Genomic DNA, 23291 nt, shown 5'->3' with positions numbered 1-23291 from the left:
TTTTAATTAAGCCTGTCAAAATGTAAAAGGTACTCTATTGTTGTTAGAACCACTGACAATGTTCTTACTGCCACTATTTTCCTGCTTTATGAAAACTACATTTTTTAGTTTGTTTTTCTTTTAAATGAATTTTATCTCTCCAATATAAATATCCTTGCTTCTTGCATCAGGCAAAAACTTAATTTTCCTACAGTAGAAATTAGATCTAAATTTGTAAATGTTCAGTATTTATTTATAAATTTAAGTTTCTAGTCTGAATAAAGTTATTCATTTCAGCCAATCATATCTATAAAGCTTTCTTAATGAAAGCTTTTTACCTTTTAAAAGGAATTTAAAGGGCTGGGGATTTAGCTCAGTGGTTCCAGCACCTGCCTGGCAAGCGAGTTCAATCCCCAGTACTCCCCCCCCCCGCCCAAAATTTTAAAAGCAACTGCTTAAAGCCCAAGAAATTACAAACTGAAAAAGATTAATCTACTTAAGGTAAAACAATGTAATTCAAAACTAAAGACATTCAAACCAAACACCAAAAAGAATAGTGGATGTAAACTATACTTTTAAGAGGCTATTGGTATTTCTCTTTCAAGTGTATTTCACTCAGAAAATCTGAATTTAATTCCTTAAAATATAAAGGTCAGCTCAAGTATTCTTTAGCTTTTCATGGTGACTTTTTCTTAAAGCAACTTACCAAATGTCTTACAATTTTTATGTGTACTTAATATACTCTGTCCTAAATTCCTTTTGTGAAATACGGCATGGTTCAAAATTATTTTATAAAAGTATTCTACTTTCAAAATAAATATTTTAAATACCCTACCACATTTTTTAATTCTCTGTGCCTTATCAATACCAAAATTCAGTGTGAGAGCAGAGGCTGAGAATATAGGTCAGTAGTAGAGGACATAACTAGCAAAGAAGGGTTCAAATTCAATCAGTTCAATTTCCAACACCAAAGGAAAATAAAGAACACACTTCTTAGAACCTCAACCTGATGTGTGATTTCAGTTTTTATATTATTCAATTACAAATTTTAAAACAGCAAAATCTTCAGATTCACAATTTACTATTTCATCCATAAATCCACAAATAGAAGGGGCATGATGGCACACGCCTATAATCCCAGCTCTCTGGGAGGGCTGAGGCAGAAGGATTGTGGTAAATTTCAACCCATCCTGGGCTACACAGTGAATTCAAGGACAGCCTTTAATACATTATGAGACCATGTCTCAAAAAACCAAGAAAGAGGGCTGGAGATTTAGCTTAGTGGTGCCACAACCTGCCTCACAAGTGCAAGGTCCTGAGTTTGATCACCAGTACCAAAAAGAAAGAGAAGAAAGAAAATTATAAATACTACATAGTGAGGAGCACATTTAATAAAAAAAAAACAAAACTTCCCCTTTCAAAAAAATTCAAATAGTAATTTTTTCATAATCTATGTTAAAGTATCTAGTTTATAATATAGTAATCTAAGGTATAATACAGTATTTACTAAATCCTATCTTCTCTTACCACTCTTTCAACATGATTGTGAGTACACTTAAAATGTCTGCTTCACAACCCAAGATGATAAAGATAAACCTGCGGCATTCTGAAGGTAAATGGATGCAACTTGAAAACATCTTAGGTGAAATAAGGCAGACATACAAGCTCAAATATCACACAAGCTCAAATATGACATGATTTCTCTTATGAGAAAAATTTAAAAAATAGAAGAGACTGCACCTGCCTTGCAAGCACAAGGACCTGAATTCGATCCCCAGTACCAAAAAAAAGAAAAGAGAAATAAATAGGCAAAAGAGAAGTTCAAATACTCCCCCAAATTACAAATTCCATTGTTTTAAAAATGTCAATATATATGCTAATTGATTTCATTATACTACTACAGTTTATCTTAGTTCCTTGAAAACAATTGTTATTATCTGTAGAATCTTTCTGGTTTATGTCTTGTACTGAGTAACTATGAAAACAATGATAACACAGTGTAATTACTGTAGTGTTACTGTTGATTATGAATTTTTGTTTTATTTTCATAAAATAAAAAAATTTTAAAACAACATGAAATTTCTCAAACACAACATGAAATTCATAAAGCAACCCACACTTGATTTTAATCAGTAAACACAGAGAAAAGCACTAATTGCACAAATCTTTGGCAAGTGTGATAAACTAAATGTTTGTTTCCCCACCCTAACTCATATTTTGAAGGCCTAACCACCATGTCATAATATTTGGAGGTGGAGTCTATTAGAGGTATTGAATGTTAGATGAGGTCATGGCCTTCATGATGGTAGCGCCTTGTAAGAGACAAGAATTTACATGCTCTTTATGAGAGGATACAGAGCCACAGCCAAGAAGAAAGTTTTATTACAACCACATCACAACTAATATTCTTAAATTTTTGGCCTTCACAAATGTAAGTTTCAGTTAAGCCATCTAGTTTGTATTTTGTTATAGCAACCCAACCAAGATAGCAAATCTGCTATTTTGAAGCAACTGGCACACAATATAGAAGGATACAGTCATAGAAAGACCAAATTATGTTTGGAAGGAAAAATAACATTTATAACAAAATACCCATAAAGCAAAACAGAAAATGGTGTAACAGGAAAATCCGAAATGGCAAGGTGACTACCTTCTTTGGAAATATGACAAGGGATGGGTAAGCATTAAACTGACAAAGGATAGACAGAATCTAGACACATGGAAACTGAAAGGCCAAGAGAGAAAGCAAAGCGCTTGTCTTAGAATATCCACAGAGATATGAGTAATCAAGACTCAGATATCAATTTTTTAATTTTCTAAAATTAGTTATTTCCTTTGTACATGAAGACAGAATTGTTTTTATTCTATTTATATCTCTAACTCAACTCTTACTGTGTTACATTCTGATCAAGTCATGCTCATCCCTCACCAAAGCTTACAGAACTATGAGTAGAAACTGACTAATATAAAGAGAGCCATAATATAAAATGCAATAAATGCATGGCTGTTTCTACTGAGAAAAGATGACTTAAGGAAACCAAGTTTTGTTGGACAACAGACTGCGTATAGGACAGTGGTCCCATGTGATTACAACACAGGGAAAGAATTTCTACTACCTAGTAATGTCATAGCCATCACAATGATACAGTGCAACACACTACAGTCCTCACATCTGTGCTAATACTAATGCAAACAAACCTACTGTAATGCTACTCATATAAAAGTATCACACATACAAAGTATAATGCATAATACTTGATAATAACAAATGACTGTTAATGGTTTATTTACTATACTATACTTTTACCATTACCTTAGAGTTTTACTTCTTATGACAAAGCAAAGTGTACTGTAAATCTTGATTGCATCCAGAGGCCACATACCCAATACCACCTATATCACCCACATTCCTGTAATTCTGCAGTCACATTCTGGGATGTTTACACAATAGTATCAACCATTGTTCTCACAATGTATTCCCATCAAGTTATGTGTGACTGTCTGCAGGGAGCCATCTGAACAGTCTTTTAAAGACAAGCTGAAGTTATCCCATGACTTATGAGGCAATAAACAAAATGCTATTAGAATTTAACACTAGCAAAAAACAGAACACTGCATATTCAGTGAACTGCAAGTAATATGGAAAAGTTATGAATGATAGTAAGAGACAAGACTGGAAAGATAAAAATAAGCAGGGATCAAGAATTTTAGCTGGTCACACACACCAGTAATTATCACTACTTGGGAGGCTGAGGCAGAACTACTACAAGTTGGAAGCCAGCCTGGGAAACTTAGTGAGATCTTGTCTCAAAACTCAGAGACGGGCTGGCTGGAATGTGGCTCAGTGGCAGAGCGCTTACCTAGCGTACACAAGGTCCTAGGGAGAGAGAAAGGGAGAAATTTAAAGACTAACACAGTACTTGCCTCACTAAAAGGATAAAAGTCTAAGAAGGAATGATAACTAGAAATGCTATACAAAGGAGTCAAAAAAAGGAATCGAGACAATAACTACACATGCCAGACCACTCAGGGCCAAAGTAATGATGTCCCATTCCATTTACTATTTGAATAATATATAACAAAATATCATTAATAGATCCATTAAAATATACTGCTATGGGTCTGGTAGACATCTCTATTTTGTAATTCCAAATCTGGCCATGACCTTGTAAGGCTGTTTGTGAACTGTATATTAAGAGTTCTCACTTTAAAAAGCTTTTCTAGTTTTACCTTTCAAACTAAGAACTTTAGTTAAGAAACTAAAATATGTTCGATTTTGAGAAATACTACTTGTTAAAGGTTCACAATCTACAATCCTAAGTACTCCTTTCCTGATTTTCATTTTAAGACGTTTTGTCTTGTTTTGCTTAAATTCTTTTATTGGTACATTTTAGGTATACAATACATTTACATTTATCATTGGGTACTTGTACCTGTACATGATGTATCTTGGTTCCTATTTTTTTCCCCGTTCCCTGTCCTCCCTTCACCCCCCTCCACCCTTCCCTATTTACAAAGACTTTGTTTCCATTTTTTCCTTTTCTCATAATTTTTTATTTCCCCTTCCCCTCCCATTTCCCCTACCCCTTTAGACCTTTTCTTCCTATTTCAAATTATCAATTATTCGTTTTTAATCATTTTTTAATCCTTATTTACACTTTCAGTTTCTCACACCAGAGAAACTAGTCGGTATTTACACGTGTGTTCTATTTATTTCACTTACAGTATGGCCTCAATATGCATCCATTTAGCTATAAAAGATATGTTTTGGTTTCGCCACCTGCTGCACAAGCGCAAGGACCCGAGTTCAATCCCCAGTACCAAAAAAAAAAAAACCACAAAAGATATGTTTTGTCCTTTAATTTAATATTATCTGTTAACTAGCTTCATTAGACCATTCTTATATTCTTTTAATTTCTCACTTCCTTGATAGATTAGTACCTTTCCGTTTTCATTAACCATATATTTAACCCCAAATTTCCAATTAACTGATAGCCTGACAATTTCGTGTATATTACAAACCCAGGCAAAGGATAGGCCACACAATTGGCCGATACACCATTAATGGGTCTTTACTGACAGCAGCGCTGTCTACTTTCCCTTAACCCGATCAGAACTGACTGGAAGGAGCCCCAGTTTCGGGAGATCCCCATGTATGCTGTCCTTTGAAGGCAAAGATTAGATGAATTGAATGTGGGAAAGGTAAGAGAAAAGACAGATTGGTTATTTCTGTCATCTTTCAAATTTAACTGCATTTAAGTCCAAGTTAAAGATGTTGATGGCCTTTATCATACTCACTGCTTTTATTTCGCAGGTCATAGAACAAAACTATTAGATGCTTTTAAAAGACTGATTATGTATGCTTTTTGCTACAAAGAGGGTCTCTCAACTTGGCACTACTGACATTTTTGGCCAGATACATCTTTGTCGGTGGGGACTGTCATATGTGATACAAGACGTTTAGCAGCATCCTTGTACTCTACCAGGGATACCAGCAGAATCTCCCCCAATTTTAACAGCCAAGTACTGTATGTCTCCAGACCTAGTCATCCTTGGTTGAGAACCACTGCTAAAAAGTGCTGAAAAGTGACCAAGAAAATTAAAGAGTAAATGAAAATACGAATAAAAATCTCCTATCTCAAAAATCGCACATCTTCCATTAATTTTACTTCCAACTTATTGGTAAGTTTTATTAGCTTAAGGAAACACTGTAAATCATGTTTAACAAACAAAAATATTTATTCACATCTATATTTAAGATAGTATAAACCAATTTCAATCTTAACTTTTCTGAATAGTACTCTCATTCCTTCTAATGGAGTACAGGACTTTATAACCTTCCTAAAATCTGAGAATACTCTCAATATTCTGTTCAGTTAATCTAGGAGTAAAATGTACATTGTACCTGGCTTATCCTATTATTTTGAGGGGAAAAAAGTTTGCAAGGACAAAATTTCAAATATAGTCATAAAAACTAACATACCTTCCTCATATTTTGTATTTGAAGGCTAGTCTACTCATAAATACAACCACTTTTCTTTGGATTATGATTGAAAAAAGATACATGCTAGAAATAGCTCAGACTGGGGATTTAGCTCAGTGGTTTCAGTGCATTCCTTGCAAGCGTAAGGTCCCAAGTTCGATCCCCGGTAACAAAAAAAAAAAAAAATTAACCCATGACAGAACCTAAACTACCAACTAAAAAAAATAAAATAAATAAAATGAAAAAAAGAAATAGCTCAGTCCACTAATCATTACAAAGACTATCCTTTGTTACATAGTATGGACCACCTTTTTAAACAACTTGCTGTTTATGACCATTTTAAATTCATTCACAACACAGTAAAAGTATAATTTAGAAGTAATTTTATCAGAATGATTTAGCCATTCCAAAATACATATTTCAAAACATGCTGTAGATACATACATTTTTATCAATTTAAATAATAAACTGAGCTGACAAAAAACAATGAAAATGCACAAGTTGGACTTGCTTAAAATATTTTTTATAAAAACAGTTTACCAAATTGTTGAAAATTATTTTAAGAATCCCAACAATCAAATGATAAAAGTAATGACAAATTGTAAATACTACCACTTTGAAATCTCCAGCAAAACAATGGAGGCTTTAGCAGGGTGTAATAGCACATGCCTGTAATCCCAGCAGTGAGGCTGAGTCAGGAGGATCACAGCAAGCTCAAGGGTACTTAGTGAGTTCAAGGCTAGCCTGAACTACAAAGCAAGACCCTGGCTAAAACAACAAAATGGGGTGTGGGGGCGGGAGGCAGTCAGGCAGGTAGGCAGATAGGCAGACAGGCAATTTAAAAAAATCTAGAATAAAAAATAAACCACAGCTTTATAATGAATACAGAAAACTATAAACAGCAATAAATAAAGGGAAAGATGCTGGCACAAAATAAAGCGAACTAAAGCCTTTCTCACTAACCAGATTTTCACATTTAAAAGTATAAATGTTAAAAGAAAAGAAAAGTATAAATGCTCAGTGCTGGTATGAACATGCAGATAACTCACACACTGCTGACAGAAGCATACATTGGGAAAGGTTTTTTGGAAGGATGGCAAGCAGTATCTGTCAAAGACAGTAATGTACATATAATCTTCCACCCATAAACCTTATTCTTGTATCTGTGCCAAAGCACGTATGCTCACTTAAGCATGGTTTGAATTGCTGGAAATTGTAAATAGCCTATTCAATCTGAAAGAGGACAGGCTAAGTAGATTAAGGAATACCCAAAACAATGGAGTAACCTATAGCCATTAGAACCAAGGTAAAAGTTTACGTCTGGATGAGAAGAGATAACCAAAAGTAGCCAAAAAAGACAAACTCCCAATGAAGTTATTTTTTAAAAGGATTAACTTATATATGCACAGAAAAGTTCTTTTAAGAGCATAGAAGAAGGTGGGCATGATGGCACATGCCTGTAATCTCAGCACTCATCGGCTGATGCAGGATTACCTTGAGTTCAAGGCCAGCCTGAACCACATAGGGAGATCCTGTCTCAAATAGAAATAACAAAGAAGTTATTTTGAAGATTTTTGCAACAATAGCATTTAAAATGAGAATTACCTAAAGCAGGAATAATTTCAGTAATCTTTGTACCTAAACATCTTCTTATTATGGGCACAATAATTTCTTCATTCATGTAATACACTCAAAAAAGAAGTTAGTCTTACCAAATTCCTCTCTAAACAAAATGCAGAAGAGTAGAAAAAATTTTCACATGCATAGTAACCTCCATATTTAAAGTCCTTAAAACTATGAAAGATCAAGTTTCTAAAGAAAATTTTAAAATGTGAAGCCTGCCCATGTATCCATCTGAAATTTTTTCACAATCAAATTTAAGTATCTATCTCCAGGTTGCAACACTGATTGCAGCCAATCCTAGAGCAACTGGCAGAGCAAAACCAAAAGCCACAGACAACACTTGAAAGAAACTGGATAACAAGGTAACAGGTATCATCTCCACACACACACTAATATTAACAATAACCACAAGGGCTAAAGAAGAACATCTGTACAGGAGGAAAACACAACTTGTCTTGCAACAGCCCTGGCAACAGGAAAAAAATCAATCATCAAAGTATTCACTACTGAAAAAGAAGTCCACACTATTCACATTCAAAATTGTTCCTTGCACCAACAGTAGTGTGCACATGCACCAGGAAAACACAAGTCCACATTCTACTGACAAGCAGGACTATATCCTGCAGATTCTAGTATGTAGAGGCCCTAGGTAAAGAAAGAAGTCCACATTCCAATGGCAGATGGGGCAGCTCTTTGCATAGACCACTTGTGTGCAGAAGACCTAGGAAAAGAAAAATCCATTCTAATCATTCAAGACTCCTCCTTGCAGATATTAGCATGGAAAAGCCCCAGGAAAGATAGTCTCCAGTTCAAGAGCCACTTTGGAGACAAAATAACTACCACCTCACAAGTCACCCTACAGAACCCTAATGTATGACCAGAACACTGTAAAACAATCTCTAAAAATATAAATTCTCTTTAGTATGCAATATTTTGAATATAAAGTCACCTACCTCATCCTCTGAGATGCATGATAGTACAAAAATTAGAAATAGATCTATAAGAGCTCTTATATCCCTTAAATTTCAGATATGTACTTCTACAGCATATACATTCTTCAGTTTCACAATCATAAATGAAACTATTACCACCTAACTTCCTGTATCATTGTGGATAGTTTTGATTGAGAGTAACAAATCTCAGACAAAGATACTAAGTAGAAAGCGAGGTTTACACATTTCAAACTAAAATCAGTCTAATAACCTGTTCAAATTTATGCCTCTGAAAAACTTACAATTAAGTTTTCAGAATTTGAAGACACTAGAAAAGACAAAATTATAAATAGGTTACATCAAGTAACCTGTTCTATGATCCTTTCCATAAACAAATACTTAAAATAGTTTCTTCCATCAGGTATCACCACACCCCATATCCCTGTACTTGCCACAAACCTCTTCCCAACCATATGGCATCAGTGCTTAGGTCATAATATGCTATGTCACAGGGAGAGCTGAACATGTATATGAAGTCAGGCTTGGGAAAGCAACCTGACAACCTCAGAATTAACAGTGAGAACAGATTCCAACATCAAAAGAACAGCTTCAAATTCTAATGGTGGTTCTGAAAGGATTCTGAATATACTCCAATGGGAAGATGTGAGAAAACTGAACAAGAGACAATTGGTGCATAAAGCATGTGTTTCAAGATGATGTTCAGTCAGAATGCCTGAGTATAAATCCTATCACTCGCCACATGCATCATCTTGGATAAATTATTCAAGCTTTGCAAGCCTTGGTAGCTTCGTATTTTAAAAGGAGAGGTCCCTACTTCAGAAAGTAATTATAAAGATTAAGGATATGCATATTGAACATTTGATAATGTGTGGCACAAAATACATGTGGGCCAAAGGTTTGGCTTTTAGGAAAAATAAATAGTAATATCCCAAAGCAGAAGTTCGTAAATGAAAATCTTAGTTCATTAAAGACAAAACACAATTTCAGTGTGACTTTCCTCCCTCTTTTGTAGTAGTTGGGATTAAACCCAGGGCCTTTTCACTGTTATATCCACATCCTTTTTATTTTTTACATTTTGAGAGAAGGTCTTGCTAAGTCACTCAGACTGGACTCAAAGTTGTAATCTGCCTACCTCAGCATAATTATAGGTGTGTATGCCACCATAACCTGTTCATATTTACCATTTTAAAATTTATTTCAAAGTATCTTTTGCAAATGAGAAGAGGATTGAGAAATGGGGGAGATTAGGATGTGTTATGTACATGTATCAAGTCCCCACAGTGAATGTAATCATTATGTACTGAAAACATGTACTAATAAAAATGAAAACTTAAAAAAAATAAACTGTCTCCAGCTAGGTAAGAATGTTGAGAAGTACCACATAAAACAAGAAATATTAGAATAAAATAACAAAGAGTCAAAAATACTTAAAACATCACATCCTCTGTAGGGAATTTACACAAATCACAGGAAGACGGGAAAAGAAAATTCAACACACTGCATGTCCAAGAGCCTAAGTCATACCTGGTTGTAGCAAAGCAGGGGGAAAAAAAAAGTAGCTGAAAGTAGGCCAGGGACACATACACTAAGAGGTAGAGCATTTGCCTAGCTGAGTTTGATCCCCAGTACATTCCTCCAACCAAACACAAACCCTTTCCAAAACAGTTTTGAAAAATAAAACGAATGGCTAGCTCAGTCAATATAAAGAAGCTTGGTAAGACTTAGGGCCTAATTGGGCCTAGAAAGGAACCACTGTAACCAGTCAGTATGTTTTCATTAAGACTTCATTCCAAAGGGGGGGGAATATACCTCAACTGTAGAACCTATACTTAACATACGAGAGATCCTGAGTTCAATCCCCAGCACCACCTTTCCTCAAAAGACTATTTCAGCTGCCTCGGAAGAACAAGGTCCCAAGTTCTATCCCCAGCACCAAAAAAAAAAAAAAAGACTTTCAGTAATCTTCAATAAGCTACAAAACTTTTAAGTGCAAAAATTGGTACCGTTATCTTTACTAGTAATTTTTAGTATCTAAGATTTACTGATTACCTATACTTCACTAAATTCTTGTTTAGTAAGTGTTGTTACCCACATTTTCACCTGGGGAGCTAGGGAAGACTCTGGTAATGTTTTATCATGGCTATTCAAGTAGATTATAATTAAAGTAGTATTTTAACCAGGACCATCTTCTAACCTAGAGTCTGAAAAATTATACACAGAAAAAAGATACCCCAACACATACAACTCCAAATGGCTCTGCTCTCTAGCAAAAGCTTCTCCTTGAAACTTTCTATTTTTTAAAGTGATGAGATAATAAAAACCCCTAGATATAATACCACATATACTATGCCACATTTTCAAGTCACTGAGGACTCTATTATTTTAAGTTATTAATTTGATACTGAAAATAGCTATTAATCACTATGTAGTCAATTCTGTGTGTTCTCAATAATATTTAATATTCAGGTAATAGATTATCCTAGGTATTTGCTAAGGATGGAGACTATGGGGTGGTTTACAAGGTAGAGTCTATGCATCTACTAAACAATACCAAAGTCAGGCAGCCTGAGAAATTAACAGGATTGCCGTGAGTAAAACCAGAAGACAAGACAGATATATCTGAGAGCATAGCAAAAAACATTTAACATTTCTCAAAATAGAACTTTCACAAACACATAAAGCTACCGAAGGTTTTTTTGTTATGGCCACTGACATTCGTTTTAGGCAGATAGGCCCCCCACACACATACATACACAATAGGCTCAATCTTTCCAATAATAAACTCCCACATCAAAAAGGGTAAAAGACCCAGAGTCCACAAAACAGGGGGAAAGCAAGTAATTAATATATGGCTGTAACTTATTTTTTACTAATGAATGCTTAGAAGCTACATCAAGGGTTCTTTTGCTTGTTTGAGATAGGGTCTCTCCATGTAGTTCAGACCAGCCTTGAACTCACTATGTGGCCCAAGCTGGCCTTGAACTCACAGCGATCCTCCTGCCTCAGGCTCCCGAGTGCTGGCATTACAGGTGTGCACCACTACGACCAGCTTACATCAAGTTTTTGACAGGTTTCCAGTTAACAGTCCTTAAGCATGATAAACCCATACATTTGCTGACAGACATAAACCAATCTCTGGATACGAATAAAAACTACATGTGCATACAGATAACACTAAAATATACTGGAAACCTCTTAGTGACTCTAATGAGTTTACTGATAACAATGATTGGCTGTTCTCATCCAAATATAGACAACCGATTCTCACTTTTATTTACTGTCCCCAAACCACTCACCTAGCAACATACTTCTGGTTAACATCTCTCACTGTCACCAGGCCTATTCCCCACCGCTAATCACTACTGCTGTAGTACCACTCCAAGACAACTAGTGCTACAACATAAAAATTCCTGGAACTTTTCAGGCTGGAATAAACCCTGGAGATCATCTACGAGAAGCCTCTCATTTAGCATGTGAGAAAACTGTGGCCCAAGGTAATTAAGTGATTTAAGTCACTGAAGCTACAATAATTAGTTATAGTAGTTCCCATTTAAGGGACACTCACTAAATGCCAGTCACTCTGCTAAGCACTTTACATGTACAAACTCATTTAATTCCCACACTATCCCTTAAAATAGATCTACCTTATAATCTGTATTTACAAAGGTTACAAATTAGAGGAAATTAAAGCAGTCAGCTGTGGTCACACTGTAATATTAACTATGTGGTGGAGTTAGGAATTCAAGCCCAAGTCTGTCCTATGCTCTCCTGATTCTCAAACCAGAGGACTTTCCACACGATTATCAGACTTGTTTCTCAAGCCCAATCCATTACCTTATGCTATGCATAAAGACAGTTGTAATGTTTACTCTCCCTCAAATTTTAATATCTATAACTATATATTTATAAAATTAATATCTATAACTATATATTTATAAAAGTCCTCACAACAGTTTTTCAACTAAAGAGGAAACAAGCTTACAAATATATCCAAGTCATACACATAAGTGCCCAACTAAATCTTCAACTTAAGCCATACTCCTTCTAAGATTATGACATTACCTCCTCACCACATGCTAGCTCACATGAAATTTGGGAACTAGCCAACCACTGGTAACAATCTAGATTTGAACACTGAAAACATGAGCTCACTCATGTACTTGAGAGTAAAGATTTGAAAAATTAACTACAAAAAAAAGCTGACATGCCTACCTTACAGTGCATCATTCAGTAAATTTTACCTACTGTACAGAATCCATCAGGTTTACAACATAATGTAATTAAAAAAAGAAAATTTTCTTCGTACCTTCACTGCACTTACTGGAATACTTTGTAGCAAATGAGCATAAAACTCAACTAATACTTACTGAAAATCTACTGTGCTTCCTCTATGTATCACTGTGATCACAGTACATGAGAAGACTTCACCCAAAATAGATAATTCCTATCAATTATATATTTTAGTATTTATAAATGGTAAAATGGCTTACAAAACTATAGCTAATTCAACAAATCCCTAGTTTCAGATCTTATTTCTCTCAATATTAAGGGGAAAAAACATCTGGGGAGGGATAAAACAAGGGTTTTTTTAAAAAAATCTGTAATATTTTCCCTATTTAAAAAATCTTGAAAAAAAGCTGACCTACAGAAAAGCGTTAAGTAATTACACAGGTGTTACAAGGATAGAACAAAAAGTATGAAGGTAGGATGTGGTTGATATTTAAGAAACAATTTTCAAGTGTTTAATAAATTACTACGTCAGACAAAATTCCTTCCCTTAAGAAAACCAAACAGGGATCTTGCCCAATAAGGGCTTAAAAAGATTTTGTTTGTAATAATGCAGGTAATAGCTGTTGATGACTATTTTTAAGTTACCTTTTCTTTTCCTACTGACATGTCAAACTAATGTGAACACACAGAACTTGAGTGCAGGGGGGAAAAAGCAGACCCAAAATGTGTACTATTAAGCTGGGGATGTGTAGCACAATTATAGAGTGCTTGCCCAGCACATGTGAAGCCCTGAAAAAAATCTTAGTATTATTTTAAAAAGAATTTTAAAAGGCACCATTATCAATAACTTAATCACAACTATTACTGACATAGTACTTAATCTCTGTACTGAATCTCTGTACTGACTTTTCTGCGTATCAGTTGTCCATTATTTTTTTATTTTGTGTGTGTGCAGTACTGTGGATTGAACCCAGGAACATCACCCAGATACACTCCCAGCCCTATCTCATTTTTTCTTTTGAGTCAGGATCTGGCTAAGTTGCTAAGTTGCCCAGGCTGGGCTTGAATTTGAGATCACCCTGCCTCAGCCTCCCAGAGGGCTGGGGCTATAGGTATGTGCCACCCTCCCAGATTAATTGCCCACTATCCGAGATACTATTATTATCCCCATTTTATAAATGAGGAAACTGACTTAACAAGGATTTTTAAGTCTTTCTAAAAAGCCAAACTCTTGTGGTGGTGGCAGTGGTGCTTTAATTTTCATCTCTCAAAACCCCATGTCACAGACATCTACATAGCAAAATCAACAACAAACAAACAAAACTAGCTGAGACAAAAAGTGAAGAAAACCAGATGGTCAAGGGGCCAAGGATTTAGCTCAGTGGTGGCATGCCTGCCACACAAGCGTAAGGTCCTGAGTTCGATCCCTGGTAGCCCCCCCAAAAGCAGATAGTCACATGACCTGTAACCATTATCAAGATCTGTGCAAGAGAAAGCGAAGTTAGCATAACTCAATGGCTAAAAAAGAGGAAAATCTCAACAGTCAACAGGTGTTCACTGGAATCATGGCAGACCAATTTGGAAGCAGAAGCTGAAAATGAGATGCATTTGACCCTCATCAATATCAAGTGAAAAGATGGGATAGGACGTTCAGGGATATCTGTGACCCCCAGCTCCCTATAACAAAGGGCAAGAGACAACAGTGATAAAGATAAGGTCCAAATAAAAGTAGAGAACAGAGCCTGGAATTTCAGAACACAAGGAGCCATGTTTTTAACACTTCACAGAAACAGTGAGACTACATAGTTACAAAAGCTACTCTCAGAACCATGCCACCTCCTGAAGTTCAGGAAAACCATTTTCCCAAAAACATGAGTAAGAGCAAAATATCAAGGTCACATCCAATGGAGTTATTATAAGACAAAGAGAATAAAGTGCAAATTAACACCCCCTACAAATACAGAAAAGCCATACTACAAAGGCTTGTTCAGAAACTCATCAAAACTGCATCATACTACTGTATTTCAAAAAGAGACACTGAGAAAAATGACACAAGGCAACATAAGTAAAAATTAGAAACTCAGAAATGTGATGGAATTCAAGAAATAAAAAGAAAAATATTTCCAAAATAAAAACTAGACTAGAAAGTACAGAGGAACAAAAAAAACCACAAGAAGCAATATAGTAAGAGACTTTCAAAAAGGGAAATTTTTAAAAATTTGGAATTGAATTTTTTCTTTGAAATGTTGAGAATGAAAAGGCAAGCCATAAAACAGAGTACTTGCAAATCATGTCAGATAAAAGACTTAAATTTGGAATACACACTGAACTCTCAAAACTCACCAAACAATTTAATTGACTTCAAAATGGGCAAAAATTTGAACAGTCACTTTACCAATGAGGTAAAGATGGCAAATAAAAGATGCTCAACCATCATCAGTCATTGGGCAAATGCAAATTAAAACCACTATATAGTACGTATCAAGCAAAACATAAATAGTAGCACGAAAAAAGGGTTTTGGGGGCCGGGGATTTAGCTCAGTGGTTCTGCTGTCTGCTTCGCAAGCGCAAGGATCCAAGTTTGATCCCCAGTACCAAAAAAAAAGGGTTTTGGGTTCAATCCCCAGTACCACCTCACCCACCTCTCAAAAATACTGACCATAGTTTAGTGTTGGAAAAATTTGTGATGGAAATACAAACTGATATAACCTCCCTGGAAAACACTTTGAAGTTTCATAAAAGTTACATCTAGCATATGATCCTTCCATTCCCATGTATTTATTCAAGATAAAATGCTATATTCATATAAAGTCTTAAACACAAATGTTCAGGGCAGCTTTGCAAGCAGAATAGAAAAAACTGGAAATAAACCAAATGCCCATCAACTGGTGAAAAGCATAAAACCCTAAGGCACACCCATGCAAGGAATACTACACAGAAAAAGGAATGATTTGCTGATATCCATATAAATATGTCCCAACTTCAAATTATGTTGATTAAAAGACAACAAATACATCCTCTATGACCAGTGACATAAAATTCTGGAATGTGCAAACTAATTCAAGGTGACAAAAAGCTGCCTGGAGGAAAGGAGTATACATAGATAACTTTCCATGAGTAATGACTGCACATTTACAATCTTGATTGTGGTGATGGTTTCATGAGTATAGAAGTCAAAACTCACTAAACTAGATTTTCATTAAATGCAGTATATTCTATGTCAATCACACCTTTAAAATGCTGTTTTTTAAAAGAACTGGTCAGCAGTGCATGACTGTAATCTCAGTACTCAGAAAGCTTAGACAAGAGGATCACAGTAGAGCCAGCCTGGGCTACATAGTCAGTTCAAGGCCAATCTGAACTACAAAGTGAGACTGTCTCAAAAGAAAAAAAAAAAAAAAAAAAAAAAATCAAGCCAAAATATGCAATGAAGATTCAATGTAGAAACATAAGGAAGCCAGGCATGGTGGTGGTGCACTTCTATAATCCCTGCACTCAGGAGTCTGAGAGGACTGCCCTGAGTTCGAGCCCAGCCTGAGCTACATAGTAAGTAGTCAGTCTGTAGTGGGTAGTGAGGCTAGTCTAACTTACAGTGTGAGACCCTGTCTCAAAAACCAAAAGAAAAGAAAAGAAACAAAACGAAACACAAGGAATCCTTGAAAAGCAAAACTAACTCAAGAACCACTTTCCTGGAATTTCTTTAAAAATTTGTTTAAAAAAAAAATATATATATATACTGTAAGAACACACCACATACTTAAGTATACTGACCCAAAATGACCAACATTTTTCAAAAAATGTTTTTAAAAACACAACTAGAAAACATACTGTACTTAAAAATCTTTTAGGAAGCAAAGAATGAAAAGTAGGCGGTTTCTAAGGTTAAAAAATACTAGATGACCATTGTTATTTTTCACAGTAACCTATTAAGTGCAGGAAACTAGAATTAGCACACTTTTAAGGATGAAAACATGAGCCAAAGAGTTCTGGTCCAAGTGACCTTCAAGTATAAAGGACACAGATATACAAGGCATACATAGAAAAGACACACATACACAGATATAAGGCATACATACCTCCACAAATATTGTTCCTATGCTAAACTATCAAAGATGGCTGGGGATGTAGCTAAGTAGCAAAGCCATTGCCTAGCATGCCTGAGGCCCTGGGTGCCATCCCTGCCACGTGCATGTGTGGGCAGGCATACATAGGCAAACACACAAATATACATATATATGAATATATATATTACACACAATATATAGACACTCATATACATTAGAGCAGGAGACTCAGTTTGTCTTAAGCATTTTTTTTTTTTGTAACAGGGATCGAACTTGGGACCTTGCGCTTGCGAGGCAGGCACAGTGCCACTGTGCTAAATCCCCAGCTCAAATTTTTTTTCTTTTGGTACCGGTGATCGAACTCAGGACCTTGCACTTGTGAGGCAGGCAGCGGAACCACTGAGCTAAATCCCAGCTCGAGACTCAGCTAACTAAAATGACCAGAGACACTTACCATGGATATAAGGACTGATGTTTAACATTTGATACAAAGCTACTGCAAAACTAAGACAAAAATGACAGCTAAAAAAGAATGTTATAGTAATGTGCTCAGATAACATTTATGCAATTACGTTTTTTCTAGGAATTGAGTGAATTTATGTAAAAAATGTTTTAACACATATCAATTGAATCAGTGGCAGTGAATAGCAGTATAACTTTCTGTTGTGTAATATTATAGTAATTATGGGATATTTGTGTTCCTTGAAAACCAGCATTTTTGACATGGAATAAGATAACAACTCTATACTTTGGATTTTGAATTACAAGTCTCAATAAAGCATTTTATCTAGTATGCCCAATGAACAGCATAGAAACAACCAATTCAGTAATAATAGGCAAGTTTAGTATCCATAATCACTTCCCACTAAAAGAAGACAGGGATTCTTAAAATATTCTTATACCAGCAAACAAGGATACTACCTAAGACTGCTAGAGTCATGTTAAAAGGACAATCTGGCTATCAAAACAAATGGCAACTTAAACCCATCAAATACCTTTCATTCCATGACAAATTCATCAAATGTTTTAATTCAGGACTGAAACCCTTCACACCTGTTTATTCAGCACCTACTATATATTCAGCACTGTTGTGAACTGTGTAACTTTCAGAAAAACAAGCACTCCTCAAGAAAATGTTCCCAAAAGTTGTTTCATGTTAAATACCATGACAGAGCGCTGGGGACTTAGCTCAGTGGTAGAATGCTCACCTAGCATGCTCAAGGTCCTGGGTTAGATCCCTAGTACAGCCAATAATGATAATAATAATCTTTTCAACAAAGTATTTTTGAAATGATCAGAAATAACTCATTTAGGGACTGTTTTAGTTACATAAATATGTAATACCCTTCTTCATAACAATTTAGTGTCCCATGTCCTGGCATCTTTCCTAGCTTTCTAAATTAGATGTTTATAGGTAATTTTAATAGACTAGAAAGATACATTGTTCCAATGCTCTTAGATTTCCCTACAACCTCTTCCTCAGCAAGTCTACACCTGAAATTCTACAATCTCTAAAGCTGAAACTCAAGTGTGAAAGCAATTTTTAAAAAGAAAAATAAGCACACTACACTGCAACATGTTTCAGAAACCTAATGCTTTCTTGCTATCATATACCAATAAAAATAGTCAGAACTATGAATTCTTAAACAAGCCAGCTACCCACCTAAAACATCTGAACTGTTTCTTCATTCTTGCTTCAATTTTTACAATCTTTAGTCATAAAATGAAGACATAAATTGCAAATCTTAACATCAAAAATTTAGATATGCACATAATGGTAAAAAGAAATTAGGCTGGAAATGTAGCGCAGTAGTACAAAGCACCTGCCTAGCATGCACAAGAACTCAGGTTCAATCCCCAGCAGGAAGGAAGGAAGGGAGGGAGGGAGGGAGGGAGGGAGGGAGGGAGGGAGGGAGAGAGGGAAGGAGGGGGGGGAGGGAGGGAAGGCAGGAAAGGCAGGAAGGGACGCAGGGAGGCAGGGAGGGAGGGAGAAAGAGAAAGAGAGAGAGAGAGAGGGAGAGAGGGACAGAGGGAGAGAGGGAGGGAGGAAGGGAGGGAGGAAGGAAGGGAGGAAGGAAGGGAGGAAGGAAGGGAGGGAGGAAGGGAGGAAGGAAGGAAGGAAGGAAGGAAGGAAGGAAGGAAGGAAGGAAGGAAGGAAGGAAAACTGAGCTTCGGAGGTGCTCAGTGCTAAGAGGGCTTGACTGCCTAGCACATGCAAGGCCCTAGGTTTGATTTCCCTGCACTCACATACACCAAATGTGAAAGCCAAATTATAAACATTAAATTTCAATACAAAACATTCTTGTAAATACATAGACACCTAATGTAAGATGGGGGGTAGGTGACTACAAGTCCTCTATCAGGACAAGAAACTACTGTAGTAACTATAATAACTACTATACTAGATCATTTCCCCAGCCACTTAGTGATCTAGAAGACAATATTAAAAAAGCTATCTTCCATTCATTTTCAACTATTCATACATTCACAGCCAATGTATTTCATCTAAAAGGTAACGCAACTGTACAAACCTAATAAACTGAGTAAGAAGTTTTTAAGTATCTCCAAATAGTTTGAGATAATTTTATGGATCACAATTTTTCTGAAATAAGAAGCTGCTTCTCCTCTGATAGTATAAAGAAATGTTTGGACCAACCAGCAATTCAAGGCAACAGTGGCAAGCTTAGCATTTATATTTTAGCAATTAGTATATTTTTGAAAGATAGTAGATACCTAGTCATTTTTAAACAACAAATTTGTTGTTTTGCATCAATTTTTAAAAATCAGGATGTTCCATAAAAGTTTACAATTGAGGTAAAAATGGTATTTTTCACTAAAGGATTCCACTTTTAAAATGTAAGACAAATGTTAACATTGAACACAGTCACATTACGTTGATATGTACTGTATTACATATATATATATATATATATATATATCACATATTGTTATGGTTTATATCTAGATGTCTCCCAAAAGCCTGATGCACTCATACAGATTTTTGGAAGGTGACTGATTTATGGGGGTACAGTACAGCTCACTTGCTGTTAGGAGGTGGAGTTTGGTCAGAAAAGTCACTGGGGGCATGACCTAGAGGGGTGTACTTCCTTTCCCACCGAGCTCCTCCTTAGATCTCTGCTTCTCTAAAGCAGGCACTCCCATGTAGTTCAGGGTGGCCTTTAACTCACTATGTAGCCTAGGGTGGCCTCAAACTTGCCCCCAGCCTCCCAAGTGCTGGGATTATAAGTGTGCACCACCACACCTAGCTTAGCACTGGGCTTCTTGACTATCACGGTATGAGCAGCTTCTCTTCTGCCAAGCCCCTCTGGCACCCTACTTCTTCTTTGGAGCCCAATGACCATGGTCTAATACATGAGTCACAATAAAATTAAACCTCCCCTTTTAAGTCATGGGTGTCAGATACTGCATCTCAGTGACCAGAAAACTAACTAAAAGACACACATATGCACACACACACACATACATATACACGTACATGCACTGGGCAATGAACCCAGAATCTCATATACTCTAGGTAAGCAGTCTAACCATTGAGCTATACTCCCAGACCCCTTTTAAGTTTTGAGGCAGGGTCTCACCAAGCTGCAATCCAACTTGTGCTTCTCCTGCCTCAGCTTCCCAAATATCTGGAATTCTGGGCTTGTAACACTACGCCTGGCTGACTGATGTACTTTATTTAGGTACTGAGGATCGAACTCAGGACCTTGTACTTTCGAGGCAGGTGCCACTGAGCTAAATCTCCAGCCCTGATTGATGTATTTTAATCCAACATTAAAGAGGTGCAACTTATATACATAACCATTATATCACGCATTCATTACAGCATCTGAGGTTTTTTTTCCTACAATCAGGCTAGTTATTTTAAAGCCAGACTATAATCATAAGCAAATCTTGTGAGAAACGAACACTTGGTGATAAAGACAGAAAAATTATATATTATGTGTTGAAAGCTACATTGTTAAACTGAAATCCCACTTAGTAACACTGAACTCCAAAGAAATTATTTCCCTTCCTGCTCCCCACCACCCCACCAGACTATAATAAAGACAAAGATGTACTGTCCTCTAAAAATTAACTTGGTCAGAGTGTGAAAACTAGTACCACCAAGTGACAAATGATGAACTAGAATTTTCTTTCTGTAACTAGCCCTACGTTTAATAAAAGTTTCAGACTGACATTTGGACACAAGCCTAATAAAATGCTGAGCATATGTAACAAGTTAGCTATCCTTGAAAGTTTACAGGACAGCCTAAACTTTAGCATCTGGAATCTGTCAGATAACCAGTCTGAGTCCTCAAGACAATAAAGAGAAGTTACACTTCAAACACCCACATATATAAATATGAAAACAAAAAGCTGAAGACAGGACTACCTGAGAAAATAACAACAACAACAAAACAAAGCCACAAAATTCTGGGAATAAGCCTCTTTGCTAAAGTCAAAAAGAGTTATAAGGGCCTTCCTACTTTTTTCAGACTTATAATTCTGTAAGTTTGCCTAAGTATAGAAACACAGAAAACTTTAACATAGACTTCAAATACTCATTGCAGAGCATGCATAAATATACAATCTTTTTTGTTCCCCTCTGGAGTACTACAGATTAAACCAAGGGTTTCACACATGCTAGGCAAATACTCTACCAAATTTCATCTCTAGTCCTTTTGAGGCAGGGCTTCACTAAGTCACCCAGGCTGGCCAGCAATTTGAGATCCTCCTGCCTCTGCCTCAAGAGTTGCTGGGATTACAGGTGTGCACCCCCAATCCCAGCTACACTTAATACCTTCTTTAAATAGCAGGTCTCTGCCTATTTAGACAGATGCATTATTTCTTTCAGAATACACCTTTTTTCCCCTTTCCTAAGCAACTGTGAATGATAGCTCTGTAACAACAAATACGTTTTCAACTCACATTGTTTCTCCAGTCTTGGCTACATGACAAAGAAACTGATCCAGGACAGGACAAACTTCCTTTTTGCCCCTTTTCTCAAAATCTAAGGGAAGAAAAGAAATATCAGTTTTCTCAAGTGTCCTTTAAAAACAAACTTTATTCCCATTCCTTCCCTACATTAGACACAATTTTTAAAAATCAGCCTCAAAAAAATATTCACTTCACCCCCCCGCCCCAAGTTCGACTTCAAACACTTTACTCTCTTCTCAAAAATCCTAACAGGAGTATTGAACTTGTCCAAATCTTCACGCAGTGTTTCTCAAAGTGTGGTCGTGGAGGAACACCGGAAGTAGAATCCATATAGGAATGCAGTTAAGATTAAAAATTCCCAGGCCAAGACTCCCACAATTGTTTATCTCAATGAAGTCCGAAGACTTGCCTTTTGAGAAAATACCAACTACACCAAGTACCCATGCCCAAATGATTCTGAACGTCAAAGAGTAAGTCTCAAAACGCTGAATTCACTCTTATTACAAGTTAAGAGAATCGTGGTTCTCAAGCCTGTTGCTTTGAAGGCGACCACCTTAAAATTAGGGCGCGTGGAAAGAGGACTTCAAAAGCCCTGAAAAAGGCTCCCTGAGACAACTTTAAAGTTGCTCTGCCGCCTCCCTTCACTTCTCACCCCAACTGTAGGCCTGCGAGGGGCCTGGCGAAGGACCTAGCCGGGCCGCCGAGGGAGGGGGCTTCGAACCCGTCCCCGCTGGGGCAGAAGGGCCGGGCACCCCCGCGAGAGCGTCCCGCTCCCCTCCCCCAGCCCAGACGCCGGCGGCCGACACAAAGCCCGGCGCGGGGCGGGAGGGAGCTGCCCACGGGGCTCCCCGCCCCCGGGGAGGCGGAGGGGGATGGGCGCCGGGCAAGCGCGTCCCCGGCCCGGCCCGGCCCGGCCCGGCCCGCCCAGCCCCCTGCCCCGCAAGAAGAGGAGAGAAGGCCGCTGGGGTGAGGAGGAAGGGAGCGGGGGCGGCCACCCCCACCTTTGAGCGCCTCCTGCAGCCTCTCGACGTCCATGGCTTCCCGGAGTCACTCGCAGCCTCCGCCTCCCTCCGCGGGTCTCCCGGGGACCGGAGCGCCTCCCCCCACCCCCCCGACACCCTCCCCCTCCCTTGCACACGCTCCGGCACGCAGGCGACCGGGGGGAGGCACCGAAGGGAGCCGGGGGAAGCGAGCGACAGAGCGAGACCGAGAGAGCGAGCACCTCCCCAAGCCGCTACCACCAGCCCTCCAACATGGCGCCCAGCACGTCACAGCGCGCATGCTCCCCGCCGCCGCCTGCCCTACGGCCCAGCCCGGCCCAGAGCGCGTGCGCGGCGGAGGCGTGGCGCCGGGGCGCGCGGGCGGAGTCGCGCTGAGGAGTCTCCACCTCCCTGCGCGGACCGGCAGGGCCCCGAGCCTCCACGGCGGGCTCCTCTGCTTCGATTCCCTGCCTTCTGCTAGCTGTACGACCTTGAGCCAGTCGCTTCGCCTCTCTTGAGCCTCGTTTTCCAATCTGTACAG

General features: G+C 37.7%; 1 protein-coding gene across 1 annotated transcript in view; it reads right to left on the bottom strand.

Moving 5' to 3' along the window:
* Ppp4r2 (protein phosphatase 4 regulatory subunit 2) overlaps positions 1-23047 on the bottom strand; it is a 58590-nt gene extending 35543 nt beyond the window's left edge. The window contains exons 1-2 of the mRNA XM_004854214.4: positions 22772-23047; positions 21762-21843 (exon numbers count right to left, since the gene is read on the bottom strand). Coding sequence (XP_004854271.1) covers positions 21762-21843; positions 22772-22805 — 116 coding nt within the window. The 5' untranslated portion in view covers positions 22806-23047. The remainder of the gene's footprint in view (positions 1-21761; positions 21844-22771) is intronic.
* Positions 23048-23291: the final 244 nt, after the last annotated feature.

This window comes from Heterocephalus glaber, unplaced genomic scaffold (assembly GCF_053883595.1).
Source record: "Heterocephalus glaber isolate CG9 unplaced genomic scaffold, H.glaber_assembly_v1.0 deba00001472, whole genome shotgun sequence".
Taxonomy (NCBI): Eukaryota; Metazoa; Chordata; class Mammalia; order Rodentia; family Bathyergidae; genus Heterocephalus; species Heterocephalus glaber.
Note: the sequence above shows the minus strand (reverse complement) of the source record. Positions and strands in the feature narration are given on the sequence as shown.